Genomic DNA, 26782 nt, shown 5'->3' with positions numbered 1-26782 from the left:
TAGAGAAGTAAAGAATAAGGCTATCATATATGAGAAAGCAGTGAAGGAGGAATTAGTGGCAGAAAACACTGGAAATAAAGAAGACAACTGAAGGAATTCATGGTAAATGGCCTCATTTGTGACATGTATGAGTCTTTGTTATATTTTACTGCAATCTGCTTTCCTCCAAATTCCTTTCATTAGTCCTATACATAATTCCAGTTCATCTTCAACATGAAATATCCTGCTAATCTTCTCTTTATCAGAATAAGCACCCGCAGTTTTTCTTTCAACCTAAACCTTTAATTATCCTAATCACACTCTTCCAGATATATCCAAGTTTTACAGTGTCCTTCCTTAAAGAGAGAACTAAAAGCTGAGAACTAAGTCTAATATAAAAATGTAATTTCACTGCATAAACTATTTGGAATTTTCCTTCTCTTAATCTGGACACTAACCCTCTACTAATATACCTTAAGGTTGCATTTACTTCATTAGTAATATTAATTAAGTTTGCAGCTGACTAAAATTCCTAGGTCTTTTATCACATTCTAACATGAATTTGATGGCTCCCCTAGTCTAAACCTATGCAGATGAAATTTTGAAGTATAAGAGTTTATATATGTCCTCATAAATCATTTTTCAAGTTTGAGTCTTATTATTCTCAATTTTCTGAAATACTCAAGGGGGGGGTTTCAAATACAATACAAATAGCAAAAATATTAGTTAAAAGTAATTATTATTTATTTAATGCTTTTCCATCATTTGCAATTTCAAATAAAGGAAAACAATGAAAACATTTTTCCTTGAAAATCAATATAAAGACAAAATTTTTTTGAAAAAAATGTAACTGGATATGTAATTCAATTTGAGTATTCAAATCTATGTCAACAAAATCAGGTAGAATTTTAGTCTTAGTCATGTTGACTTATATATTGTTGCTGCTGTTGTTTGGTTATGTCCTACTATTTATGACCTGTCCATAGGGGATTTTCTTGGCAGATATGAATGGTTTGTCATTTCCTTCTTTACTGGATTAAGGCAAACAGAGGTTAAATTCAACAAGAGTCACAACAAGTAACTGTTTGAGGCTGAATTTGAACTCAAGTTTTTCTTACCCCAGGCCTAACACTATCCACTGAACCACTATTAAGTACATAGCAGCCACTTAATACTTGTTGAATTTAACTATTAGTCGCCTATGTTATATGATTTCATTTGGCATCATGGATATATAAATCTGATAACTTCTAACAATTGCTAAAATACTTAATCATACTGTTTATTTTCATAGAGTAAGGAATAATTCTAGAGAATTCCAAGGTGAAAAACTCCTTTAACATAGATCAGTGCTTTCTTTGCAATTTAAAGACTTTAAGAGTCATAGAACACTGAGAGGTTAAGTGTTACTTGTTTTGTTAAGTGTTAAGTGATTTGTACAGGTTCAAAGACAGTATATGTCAGAGACTTGAACCCAAGTCTTACTGACTCTAAGTCTTAAATGTCACACTTTATAACTTGATAAAAAATAATAATACAAAAATATGATCAACATAAAAACTATATACTGAAAATGCCTTTTGTTTAAAATGGATTTACAGGCATTAAGGTGGATTTGCTAATGAATTCCACTTGTAACAAACCAATGTATATTTAAGAAAGAGGAATCCATAAATAACAATAACATTTCAGGGACAATATTTATGATTATATTTATATATTATATTTTATTTTGTATATGCTGTATACACATTTATTTTATATATTTATATAATTTACATCATGTGTTTTCACAACTATTACTCACACTTGTGAAATTTTTAAAGTTTATAATAAATATTAAACAAAGGATTACTTTTCAAAACCCACTCTAACCACTAAAAAAACTTAAGTATTTAAAATTTGGTAAAATGGTCCAATAGCTTCAGGGCCAGATCTTATTCAACAAAATAAACATATAAACAAAAATATCCTTTCACTTAGCAAGTAATCAGACTTAAGGCCATTCTTTCAATTGTGACTTGGCAATCTAAAAAAACAAAAATACAGTTCTCTCAAATAATCTATATAATACAAGTTCCATATATTTTCAATATGCATTGGGAATTATCTTCTGTCTGTACAATAATATGACAAATATTAGCGTGAAGTACTAAAGTAATATGACAACCACATGCTGAGAGCAAAGTCTCACTAATGTGTTTTGGCATTCAGGTTTGTAATCACACATTTACATATGCAATGACCTACATTTGCATGTCAGATCACACACTGTCTTGGTTTATTAAGACTGGGCACCTCCCTGTGTTTGGCGGCCAGAGTGGCCAGAGAGGGCTAGAAGGCGGTATTTTTTGGCAGTTGAAGGATGAACTGCCACCAAGGATTAGGTTGATATGGCCTGAGCATTAGACACTTCATTAGACATAATCTGTTTAACAGTGGGCAGAGTATGTAAACTTCACAGCCCATTTGCGGCATCTTCCCCCCACCCCCATAGCCTTTCTTCAAGGGGTAGTGTAGATGAGTGACAGCTTGTCTCATCTGCTCCCTTGTTCTGTCACACAATTTAGATGTGGATAGATGACATGGGAAGTAACATAGCTGCACATTTTCAACTACTACAGGGCCTATCTACCATAATACTTAAAAAAAAAAAAAGGCTTGTGTAGGTTTCAGGTCTTCCTTCATTTGAAGCCATTAAAGAAGTTTTACAAACATTTTAATAATTACATTAAGCTTTTGCAAAAATATTTAATTCTGAAGATTTAATTTATATAAATGTAAACATATATATGTGTGTATGTGCATGTGTATATACATACAAACATACACATATAATATAGATGTATGGTAGTTATTTGCTCTTCATTCTTGAAGAGAAACAAGATATCAAGGATGTGATATCATGACATGAAGGGAGGCAGCCTCAGTTTCTCCTGGAGAAAGTGGCCAGCTTGAAATCATCAGGATGACTGGAGATGGCCCTGGATGCAGTGGGAGACTTTGGTCTTTTTAAGCTAGGGTCTTTAAAAGCTCTCAGATTGACTGAGGCAGCTTCCATTCAATATTTGAGGCTAGGTAAGAAAGAAATGAGGCAGAAGTAGGCTTCTTTAATCTAGTCTCATCCCCCCTCACCCCCCCCCCCCAAATCAGTAGCAATTGCTTCTGCTCTGACCAGAAATTCTGAAGCTTTTACCTTCCCAGAATCTACATACACTTTGTTGAACCCTTTAAAGCTGATAAAGGAAGATGAAATCCCTAATCAATTTAAAAGAAGTTAGCAAGAAACAATAAATGAATAATTTTCTATTTATAAATAATTTCAAGTTTGACATGTTTTTAAGTTTCATACAAGCAATATTTTACTGTAATAGGTTAATGTACAAAATTGTCCTCAAAAGTCATCAATATAAACCAAATAATACCAGTAAATTTGAATTTTTCCTCCTGTCAGTGTGGTTTATATCTAGACTCTTCTCTTGAATAGTTAAGATATAATAAGAAATTTGTTCTTTTACTAAAAGGATTTTTTTTTAGGTTGGAATTAGCATTTAATTTTCTTTTATAGATGAATAACCTACTGTAGGACATGAAGGGCTAAGCTGGTCCTGAGTTTGAGTCCTAACTTTGAATAGGTATATCCCTTTGAAGTGTTAATACCCATTCTGATCCTGGGCAAGGCTATATGCTAGTTCCCCCATGGTACCCTATCACCTTTGCATGAATTTGGATGTTTTTGCCTGTGCCCAATATTCCCTTTATGAACTAGCCATTCCTGGAGGTTAAATCCTGGGAGGGTTGGCTAGCCACCCAGAGGTTCAAATGTTTAATTAATTTCAGAACCTTGGCCGCGAGTCTTCCCAGGTCATGCATGTACTCTTCATATGGTCATGCGCAGACTCCTCACATGTCCTGGTTAAGTGCCAAAAAAAGCTTATATGAGCCTATTGACAATGTACCACTTTTGTCTGGGACCTCTTAAAAGTCCCTAACATTGGCCAGCCCCTCAAAGTTTTGCCCATAGAAAGGACACTTAGCCTGGGACATTTTCGCAAACATGACTCTGAAAGGTTGTGATTTAGAAATCCCCAGCCACTGTTGATTTAGACGTTGGTGCTCCCCCAATTGGTGATGTTTTCTTTTAATATCTATCTTTATGTAAGCTTTGTTCTTCTTTTTACTATATTGGGACTTAAAGGTTACTTATGCTGTAAAATTGATTTATTTCTACCTGTTTTATAATCACTTTATTAAATATACTTTTTTTGTTTCATTTTGTTAGTGTGAACATGTCATTTTGTAGGAGCAAACAGAAAAAATTCCTTAATCTAACACCCTTAATATTCTGAGTCTCGGTTTCCTCAACTATAAAATGGAGATACTAGCTGTTGAATATATCTTTTAAGGTTATTATGACACTCAAATGAGATAAAATAAGTAATGTGTTCCATAAATTCAAAGCATTACAGAAACTTCATTATTATTTCTATTATGTCTTATTATTTAAAGGGTTTCAGTCAGTAGGAACTAGACAGAATGAAAGTAGAATACAAGCTAAGAGAAGAAACATATGTAGTGTATGAGAAAGGAAGGAAAGAAAGAAGAGAGGGAGGAAAGGAGGGAAAGAAAGAAAGAAGGAGAGAAGGAGAGAAGAAGGCAGGCAGGCATCAACCCAAAGGAGGCTATTCCCTTGCATAAGTTCTTTTTTCAAACAATTGAAAATATTTTTGTCTTAAATATGATGATTTTATTGAATGTACACAATAAATAAGTCTATAATTCTCTCTTCTACTACAAGTGTACCTGAGGTAAAGAATATATGTGTGGTATGAGATCCCTTAATATATAAGATGATGGGAAGGGAAGACTTCTTAACAAGATGGCAGAGAGAAGCCAGGCACTGTCTTAAGCCCTCCTGGATTTCCCCCTGAACTAACACAAACCAAGCCTCTTAAAAGAATTTGGATCTACAGAAACTAGGAAAGAACCAGGGAGAACATCTCCCAACAAGATCTGTCCCAGGGGAGTGTGGGTAAGCCAGGGGCAGAGAGCAGAGAGCACAGGGGCAATGGGGTAAGGCCCAGGAAATAATATGAGAACAGCAGTGGAAGCTTAGTTGGTGTGCAGGGTAGAAGGGAGAGCTCCAGCACCATGGCTTGACATTGATCTGGTCAGTTTGGCTGGCCTGGAAGACCAGGGCTGGATATCCTTTATTTTCAGTGGAGTCTCCCCCATTCTTGTAGGAGAAAGTGACTCTTCACAAAACAAACACAGTAACAGTCCCTCCCCTACCCCAGGCTCAGGTGTGAGCAACCAATCTCCCCCAGAGCTGATTGAAGATTAAGTAGATTAACTATATAACCCAAGGGCACAGTCCACATTGTTCAAGGATAACCCAGATCCTGCTTTCTGCCTAGGGAGGGGCCACTAATCAAGGTCTCAAAACATTCCAGATAACATCTCTTGTATCCCATAATGGTCTGCTCTCTTGGAGTTATGAAACCCAGTGAGCAAAGTCCCTAGGGATCTTAACACCCAAAATCTGTGAACCAGATTCTCCCCCAACACAAAATCCTAGTAAAAGGGCCCAAAATGAAGAAAGGCCAGGGGAAAGCAGGGTGAAATGAATGCTGCCTTGAAGTCAAAGATACTCATCCAGAGAGGACTACAGTTTCAGAGGAGAACATGAATTGGTCTCTAGCCCAGAAAGACATCTTAGAAGAGATCAGGAAGGAGTTTAAAAGTTTAAAAATCAAATGGAAAAATTGGGAAAAGAAACACAAGAGAAAACTAAAACTATGCAGAAGAAAATTAGCATCTTGCAACAACAACAACAACAACAACAACAAACCAAATCCTTTGAAAATACATTTGGACAAGTACAAAGAAAATAATTCTCTCAAAAACAATTGGGCATATGGAAAACTCCTTCAAAAATAGAACTAATCAATTGGAAAAGGAGTTGCAAAAACTAAATGAAGAAAATTCTTCTATAAAAAAGAGACTGGAATCAGTGAAACTAATGACTTCATGAGACACCAAGAATCTGTTAAACAAAACAAAACAAAAAATAGAAGAAAATGTAAAATACATCATCAGCAAAACAACTGACCTGAGAATAGGTCTAAAAACCCTGGACTCCATACTTCAGAGCATAGTGAAAGAGAATTACCCTAAAATCATGAAACCAGAGGGCAAAATACTTATTGAAAGAATACATCAAGTCCCACCTAAAAGGGATTGCAAAATGAAAACATCAAGGAATGTTGTGATCAAACTCCAGAACTATCAGGAGAAAATCCTGCAAACAAGCAGAAAGAAACAATTCAAATACCAAGAAGCCACAGTAAGATTTACATAGGACCTGACTACACCAACATTAAGGGATTGAAGGGCCTAGAATATAATATTCCAAAAAGCAAGGGAGTTTGGAATAGAACCAAGAATTCATTATCTTCCAGGGGAAAATGATGGAAATTTAATGAGACTTTAAACCTTTCCTGATGAAAAGGCCAAAGCTGAATAGAAAATTTGGACTTCAAACAAGAGACTCAAGAGATACATGAAAAGGTTAAGAAGGGGGGGGGGGTGAAAAGTGGCTATAACCTCACCTGGGAGAGAGATTCTCATAACTTTTATTATTTTTTTTTTAGATTTTTTTCCAAGGTAATGGGGTAAGTGGCTTGCCCAAGGCTACACGGCTAGGTAATTATTAAGTGTCTGAGGCCTGATTTGAACTCAGGTACTCCTGACTCCAAGGCCAGTGCTCTTATCCACTGCGCCACCTAGCCACCCCTGAGATCCTCATAGCTTTTAAGAATTATAACTCTATTAGAGGGAATATAATGGACACTCATGACTTGTCTGTGACTCTGACAGAATGATTTAAAAATAATAACTCCTTAAAAATGGGGGACAGTAAAGAGATGGGAGGATGGAGAAGATTGAATGGGTTAAATCACATTACATGAAGAGGTGCAAAGGACCTACTGTAATAGAAGGGAAGAAGGGAGGAGGTGAGAACTGCCTGAATCTTACTTTCATCAGATTTGGATTAACACATACATACACACACACACACACACACACACACACACACACACACACAGAGTTGACTTTAGAAATTTATCTTACCTTTCAAGTATTAAGAGGGGGGAAAGGGAGGGAAGAAAGGGGGGAAAGAAAAGAGGAAACAACAGAAGGCAGGGAAGAAGGGGCAAAGGGAAAGGGGAAAGAAGGTGGGGTTTGATATAACAAACACTCTGAAGGAAGTGGTATTCAGAAGCAAAAATTGGAGAATAGGGATAAGGTGAAAATAAATAGAAAAAAACAAACAGAATAAAGATAACATAGAAAGCAATAAAGAGTTAGTAATTATAACTTTGAATGTAAATGGGCTTAACTCTCCTATAAAACACAACCGAGTAGCAGAGTGAATTAAAAAGCAGAGTCATACAATATGCTGCTTACAAGAAACTCAGGTGAAGCAGATACACACACACACACACACACACACACACACACACACACACACAAAGTGAAGGTAAAAGATTGGAGCATAAGATATTAGGCTTCAGCTGAAGTGAAAAAGGCAAGGGTAACAATCCTTATCTCAGGCAAAGCAACTGCAAAAATTGATCTCATTAAAAGAGATAAGGAAGGAGAGGGCAAAGCCAAGATGGTGGCAGGAGAACAGACTTTCCCAAAAGCCCTCTCCAAAATATTCCAAAAACCTTAAAATTAAGGCTCTAAACTTTCGAGAGACAGAACCCACAGAAAGATCCAGTGAGGCAATTCTCCAGCCTAAGGTAACCTGGAAGATCTTGGGAAAGCTCTGTTCCACAGGGGCAGCACAATAGCCAGGAATATCACCCCAGAGGGAAGGAGCTCCATTCTTCTGGGAATAGCCCACTGGCCACCTAGGTCCCAGAAGTACCAGCTCCCAGTAGCAGAAGCAGTTTCCTGACCTGAAACCCAGGGAGTATCAAGCACAACTTGGAAGATCAGTGGGGAAACCTCTGCCAGAGGGAGCTCAAAGTCCAGGTTAGTGTGGCCTTCCTCAGTGAGGCAACAGCCATCAGCACAGCCCAGATCCCAGGAAATGAAAGCAGACCCACAAGGCCGCCCAGCAGGGATACGTCCAGCAGATGCTTCCAGAGCTCTCAAGCCACAGAAGGTAAGGGAGTAAGTGGAGACTGTTGAGGTCTCTCTTCTGTCCCTGGGAAAGAACTGTTATGCTTAGTCCATATTCAGATCCTGGGTGCTATCTAGGCCACCCCCTCCATTGCCATGAAGCACAGACTCTTTCACAGCTCCAGGACAGAGGGATACATTTTTAGGTCATCCACAGAGCAGGGAAGCAATCAGAGTCATAAGACCTTGAAGGAAATGAGGTCCTTGCAGTGGTGTCCTAATAATACTCAAAAGCTCAGGAAGCACCCCAAAACCAGGGTACATGCTGGGGAAATGAGTAAAAGAAAAAAAAAGGAACCTGATTATAGACAATTGCTTTGGTCCCATGGAAGATCAATGCACATACTCAGGAGATGAGAAACTTCCAACTTCTGTACCTAAATCCTCCAAGAAATATGGAAGGTTGGTCTCAGGTTATTTCAGAGCTCAAAAAAAATTTTGAAAATTAAGTAAGGGAGGTAGAAGAAAAATTGGGAAGAGAAATGAAGGAGATGCAGAAAAAAACATGAAAACCAAGTCAACAGCTTTAATCAAGAAGATCCAAAATAAATGCTGAAGAAAATAACATACTAAAAACTAGTTTAGGCCAAATGGAAAAAAACAGTTCAAAAAATTAACGAGGAGAAAAATACCTTTAATAGAAGAATTGGCAGGGGAAAGAGGAGATCAGAAAGTTCTCTGAAGAAAATGAATCCTTCAAATGTAGAATGGAGCTAAAGGAAGCTGATAACTTTCTGAGGAATCAAGATACAATAAAACAATACCAAAAGAATGAAAAACTAGAAGAAAACATGAAATATCTCATTGAAAACACAATAGATCTGGAAAACAGAACCAGAAGAGACAATTTTTTTTAAATTAAAGATTTTATTTATTTTGAATTTTATAGTTTTTCCCCCAATCTTACTTCCCTTCCCCCCAGCCCCCACAGAAGGCAATCTGTCAGTCTTTATATTTCCATGTTGTACATTGATCCAAACTGACTGTGATGACAGATAAATCATATCCTTAAGGATGAAACATAGAGTATAAAGAGATAACAAGATCAAAGGGAATAGTTCTTGAACTTTGTTCGAACTCCATGGTTCTTTATCTGGATACAGATGGTATTCCAGGAGAGACAATTTAAACATTATTGGGCTACCTGAAAGCCATGATCAGGAAAAGAGCCTTGACTTCATTTTTAAAGAATTTCTACAGGAAAATTGTCCTGATATCCCAGAAGTAGAGGGCAAAATAGAAATTGAGAGAATCCACCAATCTCCTGCAGAAAGAAATCCCTCCCCAAAAAATAACCCCCAGGAATCCCAAGTCACAGAGAAAATATTATAAACAGAATGAAACAAATCAAATATTGTGGAGTTACAATCAGGATTACACAGGACTTAGCAGCAACCACATTAAGGGCTCATAGGGCTTGAAATATAATATTCTTGGAAGGCAAAAGAGTTTGGAATGCAATGGAGAATCAACCACCCAGCAAAACTGAACATATTCTTCCAGGGGAAAAGATGGACTTGCAATGGAACGGGAATTTCAGATGTTCCTGTTGAAACAACCAGAGCTAAACAGAAAGTTTGGTCTTCAAGTACAGGACTTAGGTGAAGCACAGAGAGGGTGGATGACAAGGGTAAATTATGATGGATTTAATGATGATGAACTGTATGTGTATTCCTGCATGGGAGATAATACTGATAATACTCATTAGAACCTTCTCATTTGTTATAGCAGTAAAAAGGAACTTATATAGATAAGGCAAAGGAGGGAGCTGAATTTGAAGGTAAAAATGGAGTCAATGGGTGAAAAAGAAATGTACTGGGAGAAAGGAAAGGAGAGGTACAAGATTAGGTTAAGATATTTCGTGTAAGAGTCAAGAAATGGCTTTTGCAAAGGGATGGAGGGGGGGAAGGTGAGGGGGTTTGAGGGAACCTTCATTCTCATAGGAAATGGCTCAGAAAGGAAACAATACATATACTTAATAGGGCATAGAAATCTAGAAGAAAAAGGAGAGAAAGGGGATGGGAGAAAAGGGACAGGGGAAGGGAGGGGAGATGTAAGGGAAAGAAGAGAGGGTAAATCATGGGAGAGGATAGTCAGATATAATACATTTTCTTTTTTTATTTTTTTTGCAAGGTGGTTTGATCCAATGGTCTGTCCTGGACCATGGGGATGGGTGGTTGCTGGGTCTCTTAGGGGGAATGTAGGCTTGGGGCCTCTTGATACCGGTGCTCTGTCCATACAGCTGACCCACAGCACACTTCTGAAGAGGGACAGAGTGAAAGGAGAGTAGTGGGTAGAAATGGATGGAGGGAATTACAAGCAGCAACAGAAATGCGGAAAAATACTGAAGTAACTTCTCTTTTTTTTAATTTAATTTAATTTTATTTTTTAATTCTCATATTTTGTATAGTTTTTTTTACATTAATAAAATATTCTTGTTTAAGAGTAAAGAAATACCCCTCCCCCCATAAATATAGACTCACTTGGGCGATAAGTAAAGGGGAGAGAAAAAAAATTAAAATTAAAAAAAATAATTGTAATAATTGTAGGTATGGCCAGGTGGCGCAATGGACGAAGCACCAGCCCTGGAGCCACAAGCACCCAAGTCCATATCCTGCCCTGTCCACCCAACAATCACCCATCCATGTGACATGCAAGCCACCCGAACCCCACTGCCCTGCAAAAACCAAAAAAGAAGAAAAAAAAAAAAGATCCAAAATAAAATAAAATAGTAATCATAGTAGGGGTGGCTGGTTGGCAGACAGAGCATTGGCCCTTGAGCCAGGAGCACCTGGGTCCAAATCCGGTCTCAGACACCCAAAGATCACCCTGCTATGTGGCCCCAGGCAGGCCACCCAGCCCCACTTGCCCTGCACCCTCCCCCAAACAATAACAATAAAAAATGTGCTTCAGGCTTTGTTCCAACACCAACAACTCTGTCATGGGCTGATCACATTCTTTATGGTAAGTCCATCTCAAAAGTTGCTTCCATATTTTTCCAAAGTTGCCATTGCTGACCGCAACTCCCTCTTTTCTTATTTCTCCACTACCATGTACTATATTTTCTCTCTCCTTTCACTCTGACTCTGCTGTAGGGTCACTGAGTGGCGCAGCAGACAGATCCCTGGTCCTGGGGCCAAGAAGCCCTGAGCCCCCATACCACCCTGTAGGCCCAGAATCCACCTGGCCCTATGGTCCTGGACAGGCCTTCCAATCCCAGCCCCTTGCAAGAAGTAAAAAAGAAAATGTGTTATATCTGACCACTCTCCCCCCATGGTCCATCTTCTCCTCCTTTATTCACATCCCCACCCCTTCCCCCTGCTCCCCCCTCCTTCTTACTCCAGATGCCTACACCCCATTGAGCATATATGCTGTTTCCCCTCCTAGTCACCTCTGAAGAGAGCAAAGGTTCCCTCATTCCCCCTTGCCTCCCCCCTTCCATATCATTGCAATAGCTCATTGTAATAAAAAAAAATCTTATATGAAATATCTTGGCCTATTCCCCCTCTCCTTTTTCCTTCTCCCATTACATTTCCCTTTTTTCTCCTGGCTCCATTTTTACACCATATTTTATCTTCGAATTCAGCTTTCTCCTGTGCTTCATCTATAAAAGCTCCTTCTACCTGCTCTATTAACTGGGAAGGTTCATATGAGTATTATCAGTGTCATTTTTCTATGCAGGAATACATGCAGTTCATCTTCATTAAGTCCCTCATATTTTTCCCCCCTCCTCCAATCTCCATGCTTCACCTGAGTCCTGTATCTGAAGATCAAACCTTCTGTTCTGCTCTGGCCATTCCAAAAGGAACATTTGAAATTCCCCTGGTTCACTGAAAGTCCATCTGTTTCCCTGGAAGAGGACATTCAGCCTTGCTGGGTAGTTCATTTTTGGCTGCATTCTAAGCTCTTTTGCCTTCCGGTATATTATATTCCAAGCCCTACGAGCTTCCAATGTAGTTGCTGCTAAATCCTGTGTGATCCTGACTACAGCTCCATGATATTTGAACTGTGTCCTTCTGGCTGCTTGTAATATTTTTCCTTGACTTGGGAGTTCTGGAACTTGGCTATAATATTCCTAGGGGTTGGTTTTTGGGGATCTCTTTCTCGGGGGGGGGGGGGGGTCGGTGGATTCTCTCCATTTCAGTTTTGCCCTCTGCTTCTAGAATATCAGGGCAATTTTCCTGTAGTAATTCTTTGAAAATGATGTCAAGGCTCTTTTTCTGATCATGACTTACAGGTATTCCAATAATTTTTAAATTATCTTTCCTAAGTCTGTTTTCCATATCAGTTGTTTTTTCAATGAGATATTTCACATTTTCGTCTAATTTTTCATTTTTTTTGGTTTTGAAGTATTGATTCCAGATTTCTGGTAAATTCATCAATCTCCCTGAATTCTATTCTTTGTCTGAAGGACTTGTTCTCCTCAGAGAGTTTTCTTATCTCTTTTTCCATCTGGCCAATTTTGCTTTTTAAGGAATTCTTCTCCTCAATAACTTTTTGAACTGTTTTATCCATTTGACCTAAGCTGTTTTTTAGCATGCTATTTTCTTCAGCATTTTTTTGCATTTCCTTGACTAAGCTGCTGATTTCATTTTCATGTTTTTCCTGCATCTCTCTCCTTTCTTTTCCCAGTTTTTCTTCCAACTCCCTCATTTGATTTTCAAAATCTTTTTTGAGCTCTGTCATAGCCTGAGCCCAATTTCTGTTTGTCTTGGAGTCTTTAGATGCAAGAGCTTGTGCTTCCTCATCTTCAGACTGAGTATTTTGATCCTTCTTGGGCTCACAGGCAAAATATTTCTCAGTGGTCTTCCTTTTGTTTCTCTGCTTGCTCATTTTCCCAGCCTGGGCCTGGTTTGGGGGTGCTTCCTGAGCTTTTGGGACACTCCCACAAGGGTCTCAGTGTGTGAGGTTCTGTCCTCCCTCCTGGTCTGTGAATAAACATAAATTCCCGCCTCTGCCATGGGGCTGAGGTGGGGGGGCCCTGTTGTTCTATGTGGGGGGGGCCTAGACTGCGATCAGGATCTGAATGTGGTCAGAGCCCCAGAGTCCTGTTCCAGAGGCAGAGGACAGAGCTTGGCAGTCTCTCTCTCTCTCTCTTCACTCCCCTCCCTCAGCTCAATGGGCTCATGCCCTGGGGGCTCCTGCTTACTGGCTCTGCCTGCTTCTGTTTCCTGGATTTGGGATGCAGAAAGACCAGGCTGCTGGCTGTGTGCCCTGAGGGCTGGGCTCCATGTGCTCACTCTGGCAGAGGTCCCCCACTGTTCCCCCACTTTGTGCTGGTGCTCCCCGGGGTGCAGCTCAGGAGATGCCCCCGCTGCTGTGAGCGCAGCTCCCAGCGCCCTGGGGCTGCCTCTGGGAGGCTAAAGTTCTTTGGCTCTGGCGGGCCACCCCTCTGACCCCGGGGAGCAGAGCCTTTCTGCTCTTTTCCAGGTTACCTTGAGTAGGAGAACTGCCTCACTGGGTCCCTTTGTGGGTTCTGTCTCTCGAAAGTTTAGTTAGAGTCCTTAGTTTCAAGTTTTATCAGAGAGCTCCTAAGACTCGATCCCTTCTTGTTGGCATCTTGGCTCTGCCCCCTCTCTGAAGTAACTTCTCTTATGGACTTAAAATAAAGAATATGATCCACCTCAAAGACAGAGCTGATGGTATCTGAACACAGACTGAAGCACACTTTTTTTCTCTTTCTTCCACTTCATTTCTTGTGAGAGTTTTTTTCTTATGGGGGGGATTATATTTACTCTTACAACACTATTTTAGAAATGTATAAATTTTAAAAAAAGAAAAAGGAAAAAAAAGAGATAAGGAAGGAAACTATATCCTCCTAAAAGGTACCACAGTCAATGAAGCAACTTCAATACTATATATGCACCAAATACTGTCCAAATTCTTAAAGAAGTTGAATGAGTTTCAGGCAGACATAGCAAAACTCTACTGGTAGGAGACCTCAACCTCTCTCTCTCTCTCTCTCTCTCTCTCTCTCTCTCTCTCTCTCTCTCTCTCTCTCTCTCTCTCAGAATTAGATAAATCTAACCATAAAATAAACAAGAAGGAAGTTAAGGAGGTAAATAGAATGTTAGAAAACAGACATGATAGACCTTTGGAGAAAACTGAACAGAGATAGAAAGGAATATATCTTTTTTTTTTCCTGCAGTATATGGCACCTACACAAAAACTGACCATGTACCAAGGGCATAAACTCCTCATAACCAAATGCAGAAAGGCAGAAATAGTGAATATTTCCTTTACAGACCATAATGCAATAAAAATCATGTGCAGTAATGGCCCATGGAGAGATAGATCTAAAACTAATTGGAAACTAAATAAGCTCACTTTAAAGAATGAATGGATCAAACAAAAAATTATAGACAGAATTAATTATTTTATCCTAGAGAATGATGAGACAACATACCTAAATTTGTGGGGTTCAGCCAAAGCAGGTATTAGAGATATATCTCTAAATGCTTACATGAATTAAAATAGAGAAAGAAGAAACCAATGAACTAAGTATACGACTAAAAAAATTAGACAAAGAACAAATTAAAAACCCCCAATTAAATGCCAAATTAGAAATTCTAAAAATTAAAGGAGAAATTAATAAAACTGAAAGCAAGAAAGATATTGAACTAATAAATAAAACCAAGAGTTGTTGGTCATTTTTAGGGTTTTTTTTTTTTGCAAGGCAGTGAGGTTAAGTGGCTTGCCCAAGGCCACACAGCTAGGTAATTATTAAGTATCTGAGGTCACATCTGAACTCAGGTCCTCCTGACTCCAGGGCCAGTGCTCAATCCATTACGCCACCTAGACACCCCTCCCCCCAAGAGCTGGTTTTATGAAAAAAAAAACCAGTAAAATAGATAAACCTTTGGTTAATTTGATTTAAAAAAAAGAAATAGGAAAACCAAATTACTAGTATCAAAAAATGAAAAAGGTTAACTCACCACCAATGAGGAGGAAATTAAAGTAATAATTCATAACTATTTTATCCAACTCTATGCCAATAAATCTGATAACAATCTAAGTGAACTGGATGAATATTAACAAAAATATAAGTAGCCCAGGTTAAATGAAGAGGAAATTAAATAATTAAATAGCCCTATCTCAGAAAAAGAAATTCAACAAGTCATCAATAAACTCCCTAAGGAAAAAATTCTCCTGGGCCATATGGATTCATAAATGAATTCTATCAAACATTCAAGGTTCTATTTCTGTATAAACTATTTAGAAAACTAGGTAAAGATGGAACTCTACCTAATACCTTCTATGACATCAATATGGTGCTGATACCTAAACCAGAAGAGTTAAAACAGAAAGAAAATTATAGAACAATTTCTCTATGACAATGGTTGGAAAAAATTCTTAAATAAAATCTTAGCAAAGCAATTACAGCAAGTCATCACTAGGATAGTACTATATGACCAAGGAGGATTTATTCCAGGAATGCAGGGTTGGTTCACTATTACGAAAACTGTCAGCATAATTGACTATATCAGTAACAAACCTAACAGAAATCATGATTATCTCAATAAATGATGAAAAAGCCTTTGACAAAATACAACATCCATTCCTACTAAAACATTAGAGAACATAGGAATAAATGGAGTGTTCCTTGGAATGATAAGCATATCTGAAAACATTAACAAGCATATATATAAGGAGGATAAACTAGAATCATTCCCAGTAAGATCAGGGGTGAAATAAGGTCATCCATTATCACCACTACTATTCAATATTGTATTAGAAATATTGGCTTCAGCAATAAGAGAAAAAAAGGAAACTGAAGGAATAAGAATTGAGAAAGAAGAAACAAAATTTTCACTCTTTGCAGTTGACATGATGATATATACTTAGAAAACCCTAAAAAAACCATCTAAAAAACTACTGGAAACAATTAGCAACTTTAGCAAAGTCACCAAATATAAAATAAACCCACATAAATCCTCAGCATTTTTATATATTACTAGCAAGATACAGAAATAACAGTTATAAAGAGAAATCCCATTTAAAATAACTTCAGACAGGGTGGCTAGATGGTGCAGTAGATAGAGCACCAGCCCTGAAGTCAAAAGTACCTGAGTTCATATCTGGCCTCAGACATTTAATAATTACTTAACTGTGTGGCCTTGGGCAAACCACTTAACTCCATTTGCCTTGCAAGAAAAAAAATAATAATAACTTCAGACAACATAAACTACTTAGAAGTCAAACCTGCCAAGACAAGAGTCAAAAACTCTATGAAAACAACTCTATAAAATATTTTTCACACAAATAAAATAAGATCTAAATAACAGATTAAATATTAATTGCTCATGGATAGGCCGAGCTAATATAATAAAAATGACAATTCTACCTAAATTAAGCTACTTATTTATTGCCACACTAATCAAACTTACAAAAATTATTTAGTGAGCAAGAAAAAATTGTACCTAAATTCATATGAAGTCAAGAATCTCAAGAAATGAAAAAAATGCAAAAGAAGATGGTTTAGTCTTACCAAATCTAAAATTATAATTTAAAGCATCAGTCATCAAAACTGTTTGGTATTGGCTAAGAAATAGAATGGTAGATCAGTGGAATAGACAAAGTACAAAAGAGACAGTAGGAAATGATTATAGAAATCTACTGTTCAATAAACCCAGAGTCCAGCTTCTGGGATAAGAACTCATTCTTCCATTAAAAACTGCAGGGAAAACTGGAGATAGTATGGCAAAAAAATTGTTTTGGACCAACATCTCACACCCTATAACAAGATAAGATCAAAATGTGTGCAGGATTTAGACATAAAAGCCAATATAATAAGCAAACTAAGAGGACAAGGAATAGTTTGCCTGTCAGATTTATTAAAAGGGAAGCAGTTGGAGAGATGGAGAACATCATTAAAAACAAACTAGATAATGATTAAATTAAAAAACTTTCTCCCAAACAAAACCGAGATCAAAAGAAATGTGGTAAATTGGAAAACATTTTTTGCAACTAATGTTTCTGACAAAAGACTCATTTCTAAGATAGAGAGAACTGAGTCAAATTTATAAAAAAAAAAAAAACCAAGCCATTCCCTGATTGACAAATGATCAAAGGATATGCAAAGCTAATTTGCAGATGAGGAAATCAAAGCTATCTAGAATCATATGAAAAACTGCTCTAAATCATTACTGATTAGAGAAATGCAAATTAAAGCATCTCTGAAGCAGCACCTCACACCTCTCAGATTGGCCAATATGACCAGAAAGGACAATGATCAATGTTGGAAGGGATGTGGGAAATCTGGGGCACTAATAGATTGTTGGTGGAGCTGTGAACTGATCCAACTTTTCTGGAGAGCAACTGGAATTACACCCAAAGGGCAATAAAAATGTGTATAATCTTTGAATAGTAGCAATACCACTACTGGGTTTATACCCTGAAGAGATCAAGAAAAAGGGTAAAAAGCACACTTTCACAAAAATATTCATAGTAGTTCTGTTTGTGGTGGCAAAGAATTGGAAATTGAGGGGATGTCCACCAAATTGGGGAATGGTTGAACAAATTGTGGTATATAAATGTTATGGAACACCATTGTTCTATTAGAAACCAGGAAGGATGGGATTTCAGAAAAGCCTGGAAAAATCTGCATGAATTGATGCTGAGTGAGATGAGCAGAACCAGAAGAACATTGTACACTCTAACAGCACAGCTCACCCCATCAGTGTAATAATCAGGGGTAATTTTAGGGGATCTGGGACAGAGAATATCATTTGTATCCAGAAAAAGAACTGTGAACTTTAAACAAAAACCAAAAATTATTACCTTCAATTTTTTTAAAGTTGTCTTATATACTACATAATTTTGCTATTTCTAATATTTTATTTATTCTCAAAGATATATTTTTTCTCTCAACACATTCAATTTTGATCAATGTATATCACGGAAAAATGTAAAGATTGTCAGATTGTGTTCTGGGGGGGCAGGGGGAGGGAAGGGAGGATAGGGGAAAACTGTAAAATCCAAAACCTTGGGGCAGCCAGGTGGCACAATAGATGGAGCACCGACTCTGGAGCCAGAAGGACCTGAATTCAAATCTGGACTCAAGACACATAATAATTACCTAGCCATGTGATCCTGGGCAAATCATTTAACCCTACTGACTTTCAAAAACTTTAAAAAAAAGTCCAAAGCCTTACAAAAAATGATTGGTAGAAATTACTACTGTACATAATTGGAAAACAACAAAATATCTATATAATTAAAAAAAGATGTGAAGGATGTGAGCTCCCCAATGATGTAATTTCTCTTTTAGTTGAAAATGAAGAGCCATGGTTTTCTACTTTACTTTTAGAAGACCACTTAGACCACATGCTCCCAGGAGCACATTATCTTGATACTGGCCTTAGTGCAGACACTAGATTAGTTTAATCTTATTGCAGCCCAGCAATTCTGACCTCAAACAATTTACCAACTTTCCCACTGAAAGAATCCATTTCTGGTCAGTAATTTTATGCAATACTCTCTCCCTTTATAGGACCAAATACAAAAGGATTCATTGCCTTTTGTTACTGTATCAATGGTCAGGGTAGTCATTATTACATTGCATGTGATAGAAGCATTTAAAAAAATGTCAGTAATGACAGGTCTTATATGCTGGTATATTATTCCAGATTTTCTTGCAGAGTCAATTTCAATATTTACTGAATACCCTAAGGAAGCAGAACACTGGTCTATTATATAAAAAAGAAGGTGATGCTTCTGAGTACACTTACTTCCCTGAGAGTATATATAGAAGGCACAGGAGGGAGCTGAATATGAAGACAGAGTCAATGGGCAAAAAAGGAATATATTAGGAGAAAAAGAAAAGAAGAGGTAGAATGAGCTAAGATATTTCACATAAAAGAGTCAAGAAAAAGCTTTTGCCATGAAGTGGAAGAGAGCAAGGTGAAGGTGAATGAGCGAGGCTTCATTATCGTACAGAAATCTATGCTACCCTAGAGGAAAAAGGAGAGAATGCAGATAGAGAACTGGGACAGGGGAAGGAGAGGAGGGGTGTAGGTGATATAGGAGTGGGAAGATTGTTGGAGAGGACAGTCAGCAAGAACCCACTTTGACTTTGTTTTTGTTTTTTATGGGATGGTGGGGTTGTTTGCCTTGCCCAGTCAAGGGGCTGGGTAATTGTTTTTGTGTCTGAGGCCAGATTTGGGTTCAGGTCCTCCTGACTCTGGACCGATGCTCTGTCCACAGCACTGTCTGCTGGTTGCCCCATGACACACTTTTGAAGACAAAGTGAAAGAAGACAGAATAGAATAAATAGGAGTGGGAGGAATAGATGGAGGGAAATACAGTTAGTTATAGCAACTGTGGGGGGGGGGGGGAATAGTGAAGTAATTTCTCTGACAGACTTATGATAAAGAATGCAATCCATCCCAGAAGACAGAGCTGGTGTTAGTGATCTGAACACAGACTGAAATACAATTTTTTTTCTTTTTCTCTCACCTTATTTTTTCCATGGAACCACTATCTTTAGAAGGGGATAGGGGACTATGTTTATTTTTTACAACAAGATTACTTTAGCAATGTGTAAATAAATGAATAAAATCCACTGGAAAAGGGAAAAAATGGAAAAAATAATTAAAGCTGAATAAATTAAGCTATTTATTTTAAGAGATAATAATAATAATGTCCTACTTAGAAGAGATCCAGCCGACTACCTTAAAATGTATTTTAATATTCTAGTTCTAGTCCAGTTTGACTGAAAGATAAGAATGAATGAAAGAGAAGACTGTGGGATAAGGCTGGAACTGGAGGACAGATTAAAACTGTGTAAAATCCAAAACTTCATGGTACAAAGATTTTATCTGATCCTATAGACTATGGAGTTTTTGAAAAAAAGACTGACATGTTCGAAGCAGTGTATTAGGAAAATGATCTGTGAAGTTGAGTAGAGAGAGAATGGAAAAGGAAAAAAGATGGAAACAGGCAGAGGAGTACCTGGGTTCAAATCCTGTCTCAGACACTTAATAATGACCTAGCTGTGTGGCCTTGGGCAAGCCACTTAACCCCATTTGCCTTGGAAAAAAAAACCTTAAAAAAAAAAACTGAGATCAAATCCAACTTCATTTACTTACTAGCTGTATAATCTTGTGCAGATCTCTGAATTTTCTTTGCATCAGTTTCCTCAACTGTGAAAAACAGAACTTATCTTGAAGGGCTGTTGTAAGGTTCACATGAGATAATATTTGTAAAGTGTCCAATACATAGCAGGCACTATATAAATGCTTATTTCTTGCATCTCATAAACTTGATTATCTATAGACTATAAATTCCTTGACTATACAGGGGTTTTTTTCAGCCAAGAACCCTGTATATAGTAAGTGCTTAATAAATGTCTTTTAAATTTAATTGGGTTAAGGCCACCTTGAGAAATCAAATTCTAGCTACATAAGCCTTTTATATATCATATAGAAAGGTTATGCAGCATTAACTCATCAACAAGTTATTCTAGAGGAGTTCAGATTAAATAGAACTAACTTCACCACAGTATCCCTTTTTCTTATTCTATTAACTCTAAGTGCTTTTGCTAACTGGATAATAATGTCAATATTATTTTAATGCCTTGTATTCCTTAAAACTGAAAATTTCTTAAAACAATTAACAATTTCCCATGTCTAAAATAATTTGATTTAAATTTGAATGTTAAGAACATTTACAAAGCAGTCATCTCATTCTAGGTAATGAAATAATGAAAATTCTCCTTGGGGAAATTATAAGAAAGTCATAATATTAAATCAACAGACTATCTGAGATAAAATTCTGTCCTTTTAATTTCTATGTACCTTATCAATAGTTAAGTTATATTACTACTTTACTTGTATGACTAATAGTAATATGATTTTAACTATTCTATTAACTTATTTTAAGTTTAATTTTCATGCAATACATTCCTTTCATTCAAGTAGATTTTTTTAAATTGATGCTAATTTGGCAAATGTTGTCATTCATTTAAAAAAAGGTTTCCAGTATATTCTGTCATATCACTGGCAATCAAAATATCCAGTATAATATTCCCTTAGATTTAATTGTTGTGTCACTCTTCCTCCTTAGGGACTCCAAGATCATCAAACTTTTCATAAATATCTAAGATGATTAATGTTACTTTGGAAATTATCAATTTGAAATCTCTTCCTTGATTTCATTGTCAGTACTATTTTAAATATAATAATCCTATGACTAAAAGTTCCTTAGTTTTAAATCAGCCATAGAAAGAAAAATCTTCAGGAAAATAGCAAGAGAAGTTTTTTTTAACAACCTGAGGATGAAATTCAGAACAAGTTATGTGACCAGGCAACCAACAACAGAATTCAATGGATAAGAAACAATGTAGCAGAAAGTAGTTAACAGTGTCAAAGCCAAGAGAGGCCAAGAACCATGACAACTAAGAAAAGATGAAGAGATCTGTCGCTAACAATGTCAAAGGTAATCACAGAATAGTTTCAGTAAAGTGGTTGTTAGTAAAGACAGATTTTTTGAGGAAAGTTTTTTTTTAAGCATTGAGTATATAAAACCTGTGTTTGCCTATATATATATATATATATATATATATATATATATATATATATATATATATATATGTCAGTGCAGAGGAATAATAACTTCAATAAAGACTTTAAAGATCACATGTATGCAGTACATGATAATTTATAAATAGTCACAGGACAAGGTTGAAAACTGAAATGAATAGAAATGATGCCTATTCCTGCATAGACAGTTCCAAGGAATAAAGTATCTCCAACCATGTCCCATTCTAACTCTGCTCATCCCCTCAATTGTGCCCCCTAAAATGTCTATTCCAAATTTGCAGATATTGTGAATCTGTTCCTCTCATATTCCTTCCATCTATTTGCATCTCACCTCCTTTCATATCTTTTTTTGTTCTGGTTCTTTATCCATTGCCTTCTAACATGCTCAAGACTCCTCCATCCTTACAAAAGTTTCATTAAACCCCGCTAACCCTCAAGCTATACTTATTCTATATTTCTCTTCCCTTTCTCCTAAGGAAAAATGTGTCTACATTTATTGAATCTAGTTCCTTTCTTCTCATTACTTAAATCTTTATAATCTAGCTTCCTATTTCATCACTAAACTAAAAATGCTTTTTTTCCCAAAGCAATTCTTAATAGGCAAATTTGATGGTCTTTTCTTAGTCCTCATCTTTTTTTCATCTCTCATTACATCTGATATTCTTTCCTGGATATCTCTATTTGGAATTTTAGTGACAATACTCTCTTTGAGTATTTGTCCTGACTGAATAATCAGTCTCTTTTGCTGGATCATCATCCATATCATGGCCATTTGGTCTGGTCTGATCTTCTCTGTATTTTTTTTCCTATCAGTGACCTCATTAGCTCCCAACATCTCAATCCTGATAACTCAAAGATTTAACATAACCTCAATCAAGAGCTTCAGTTCTATATTTCCAAACACCTATTGGACATGTCAAACTAAATGTCCTGAACACATCTAACTAACATCTAAACTAACAAGTTTAAAACGGAGTTGATCTCCCACTCCACCTCACCCTATCCCACTCTTCCAAACTTTCCTATTTTTGTTCAAAGGTACCATCAAAATTTTAGTCTAAGTTTGAAACTTTATTCTCTCTTCATTCTCCCTCTCCCCATACATTAACCAGTTGCCAAATCTATTTCCACCTCCACAACAACTCTCACATCCAGCCCCTTATATCTATTCATAATACCACATATCAACAATGCCACTAAGTGAGATTAGACTCTTATGATCTTTTGATTAGATTACAGCACTGATCTTCTAACTGGTCTTTTCATCAGTTCATCTTTCTCAAAACTGGCAAGGTGATTTTCCTTTAGGACAGTTCTGATCATGTGTCAATAACTTTCAGTGACTACTGTCTTGATTCTGAGATAAAACTATACTTGCTTTATTTAGTTTTTAAAGTCTTTCATAAAGCACATTTCCTTGCTTATTTGCAGAGGAAGCACACTACAGTTGCAGAATAGTAATCTTTTCAATATATCAGTTAGTCTTACTAAACTTTTTCTTTTTTCCTCTTCATAGTAAAGGATGCCTTCTCTGGAAGAAAGGGTTTTACATTGGGAAATATAGGTGATATATAAAAAAAGATGTCAATAAAATCTATTTTAAAATGAAATAAATTAATAAAATCTTTTATAGCCTGACTCCGACTTATTATGCCAGTCTCACTGTATTTCAATATCCCTCTTGCACCTTACAATCCAGTCAAACTAATTTCTCTATTCTTGACATTCTACTGTATTTGACTTCTCTTAATACACACTGGCCATTCCACATACCTGAACTACACTTTTTCCTTACTTTGGCTTCAAAGAATTCTTCCTTTCCTTCAAGATGCATCTAAGGCAATAATATCTACATGGTGTTTCCTGATCCTCAACTCAGATTAAGAATTGGAAGGCACAATGGAAAGCTAGTCTAACCTCCTTTAATTTACATATGGGAAAACTAAGGCCTAGACTTACCCAAGTCACAAGCAATTAGTACTAAGATATGTCCTTTGACTTCAAAAACAACATTCTCTACAATTACATTTCTTCTTCATGGAAATGGTTTTTAAGAATAAGATTTATAATTATGGAATATAACCTGACCATAAGTAAAGCATAGCATCAAGAATGGTAGGAATGTATTTGATGAGACTCTTAGGTCTTTATTCTAAAGCATCATTTCTACCCTGAAATTCAGAAACAGTAATTTTATCCCTTTAGTTTCTTCTCTGCCCAGGTTATATCTCACAAAGATTACTGTGGAACAGACTTGTACTTCCAATTCCTAATTCTCTTAAATCCATTTTCATATCATCTTAAATATAGGGATATATTAACCTAATTCTACTTTTCAAAGACTTTGAATGGTTTCCCACTATATACCAAATAAATAATGTGTTATCCTTGATGTCAGGACCCTTTACTATTTATCTTCATCTTGATTTTCCAGTCACATTTAATAAATATTGTCTCTTCAATTCAGAAATATTCTACCAGCCACTCCCTTGAGCTTGCCTTGTTTGCTCCAATACTCTGTTTGAGTTGCTAAGACAGGTAGTGCAGTGGGGAGAGGGCTGAACCTGAAGTCAGGAATACTTAAGTTCAAATCATGCTTACTAGAAACTACTACTTGTGTCATCCAGGGCAAGTCTCTTAGCACCATCTGTCATGGCTAGGTATCCCAAGGCAATTTTATATCTTTATTTAGAAGAAACTTTGCTTCATGAATGATGGCTGGAGACTCAGAAGATATTTCAGATATAATCATAGAAACCTATAGTTTTCAAAACATATAGACAGATAAATACATACATTAACACATACATGTACAGATATCTTCTGATCACTATTCTCTTACCCTTGACAGATTCCCACAACACTTTTCTTCTAGAATATAACAGTACTAAAAAGAGAAAGAACAAGGTGATAATGCTGATAATATGGAATGAGGTGATAAAGGCACACAGTCTGGGAAAAAAAAGAATCAGGAGGTTGATATGAGAGAAGAGCAAGTTTAATCAGTACGTTATTGCCACATGCTCTCTGAACTACATGACTTCACTTACATGATCAGTAATTCTACTTAGCCATATGGATATATTCACAAGAGTCCAAATGATAATTCAAAAAAAAGGAAATGAGAAATAGAATGTATATATATAGCACATATCACATAGCAGTATTCTATTCTATTTAGTTGTTCTGATAAACAAAATTAATTTAGTTTAACCACCAAAGTATCCTTCCTTCACAATCTGAGATTACTATCCTACTCTCTCAGGCAAGATAGTATATAATACATAGGCATTGCATCAGATACCTACACTCAACTTCTCTGGATCTTTGTTTCCTTATCTTTAAAATGAGAGTTGTATTTGATAGCTTCTAAATTCACTTATAAGTCTAAATCTATAATTGTGTGATCCAGTATTGAATAAGAACCTGGAAATAGAACACATTATTAAAATAATAAAATTCAAAATACCAAAATCTCAGAGTTAGAAGAGACATCAGATTTCATCTCATCAGGAGTACACCTGCACAAGAATTCCATCTAAAAGAGATCAAAAAAGGAGTCACTAAGTCTTTACTTAAGATCTCCATAAAGGAATTCACTTCAATTATAGATACTTCTAATTATTCATAAATTTGTGACTTTTAAACTTCTACCCATTGCTCCTAGTTATTCCTTTTTGGAGACATTCTCTCTTTCACATGACAATTTTCCTGAAGATAGCAACTCCATATCATCATCCACCCCCTAAATCAGCTCTTACTTACTGATGCTCAAATTTATTCAACAGATTCCCTCGTGGCATGGCCCTCATGATTGCCCTCAACTTGAGCAATTTCCTTCCTAAAATATGGTGTCTAAAAATAGATTATATTCTTATTAATTACTATCCACCTTTCCAATTCCTTTATATTATGCCTTTCTTAATAGTCTAAAATTTTATTATCTGCTTGACTATCACAACACATTCACCATGTAAAAAAAAATATGATCTTTTTCAGCACAAACAAAATATAGCCATTCTTCCCTCTTCTTGTATAAGTAGATTTGGGGGGGGGGAAATAAAAGAATTTTATGTTTAGCTAAAATAGACTACAGACCCAGTGTTCTTTCTAGTAAATAATTTTTGGGATCAGTATAAAAGAAACAGTAGTAAATGACTGCAGCAATCTAGTGTTTGATAAACACAATGACTCCAGCTTCTTGGATAAGAACTCACTATCTGACAAAACCTGCTGGGAAAACTGGAAAACAGTAGGGCAGAAATTAGGCATAGATCAAAATCTCTCACCCTATACCAGGATAAGGTTGATATACGTACAGGATTTAGACATAAATGGTGATGATATCATAAACCAATTAGGAAAAACAAAGAACAGTCTCATCTGTCAGATCTATGAAAAGAGGAGGAATTTATGACAAAACAAGAGCTAGAGAACATTATAAATTGCAAAATGGATAATTCTGACTATATTAAATTTAAAAAGTTTTTGCACAAATAAAACCAAAGCAAGATTAGGAGCAAAGAAAGCTGGAAAACAAATTATCACAGCTAATGTTTCTGATAAAGGACTTATTTTTCAAATATACAGAGCACTGGGGCAAGCTAGGTGGTAGGGGTAGCTCGCTAGCACAGTGGATAGAGCACAGGGCCCCCTGGAGTCAGGAGGACCTGAATTCAATTCCAGACTCAAGCACTTAATAATAACCTAGCTGTGTGACCACAGGCAAGCCACTTAACCCCACTGTCTTGCCTCACCTCAAATATATGTATATATGTGTGTGTACATATATATACATATATATGTATATGTATATATGGAAATATACACACACAGAGCACTAAGTCAAAATTATAAGAAAGCAAGTCATTCTCCAACTGATAAATGGTCAAAAGATTCTCAGGTAAAGAAATTGAAGTTATTTATAGCCATATGAAAAAAATACTACAAATCATTATTGATTAGCAAGTACAAATTAAAACTCTGAGTTATTATCTCACACATATCAATTGGCTAAAATGACAAAAAGAAAAAAGAAAAACGAACAATGTTGGAGAGAATGTGGGAAA

The 26782-nt window shown here is 36.4% G+C and overlaps 1 protein-coding gene across 3 annotated transcripts in view; it reads right to left on the bottom strand.

Annotated features, from left to right (window-relative positions):
• The window catches only part of NEK7 (NIMA related kinase 7), a 190550-nt gene that overhangs the window by 92159 nt on the left and 71609 nt on the right, over positions 1-26782 (bottom strand). For 2 of the 3 annotated variants that reach the window (XM_074222291.1, XM_074222292.1), the window contains exon 3: positions 25183-25251. The exons of the other annotated variant lie outside the window; for it this stretch is intronic. In XM_074222291.1, the coding sequence (XP_074078392.1) occupies positions 25183-25251 (69 nt within the window). The remainder of the gene's footprint in view (positions 1-25182; positions 25252-26782) is intronic. 3 annotated transcript variants of the gene reach the window in all.

This window comes from Macrotis lagotis, chromosome 2, assembly GCF_037893015.1.
Source record: "Macrotis lagotis isolate mMagLag1 chromosome 2, bilby.v1.9.chrom.fasta, whole genome shotgun sequence".
In the NCBI taxonomy this organism is placed as follows: domain Eukaryota; kingdom Metazoa; phylum Chordata; class Mammalia; order Peramelemorphia; family Peramelidae; genus Macrotis; species Macrotis lagotis.
Note: the sequence above shows the minus strand (reverse complement) of the source record. Positions and strands in the feature narration are given on the sequence as shown.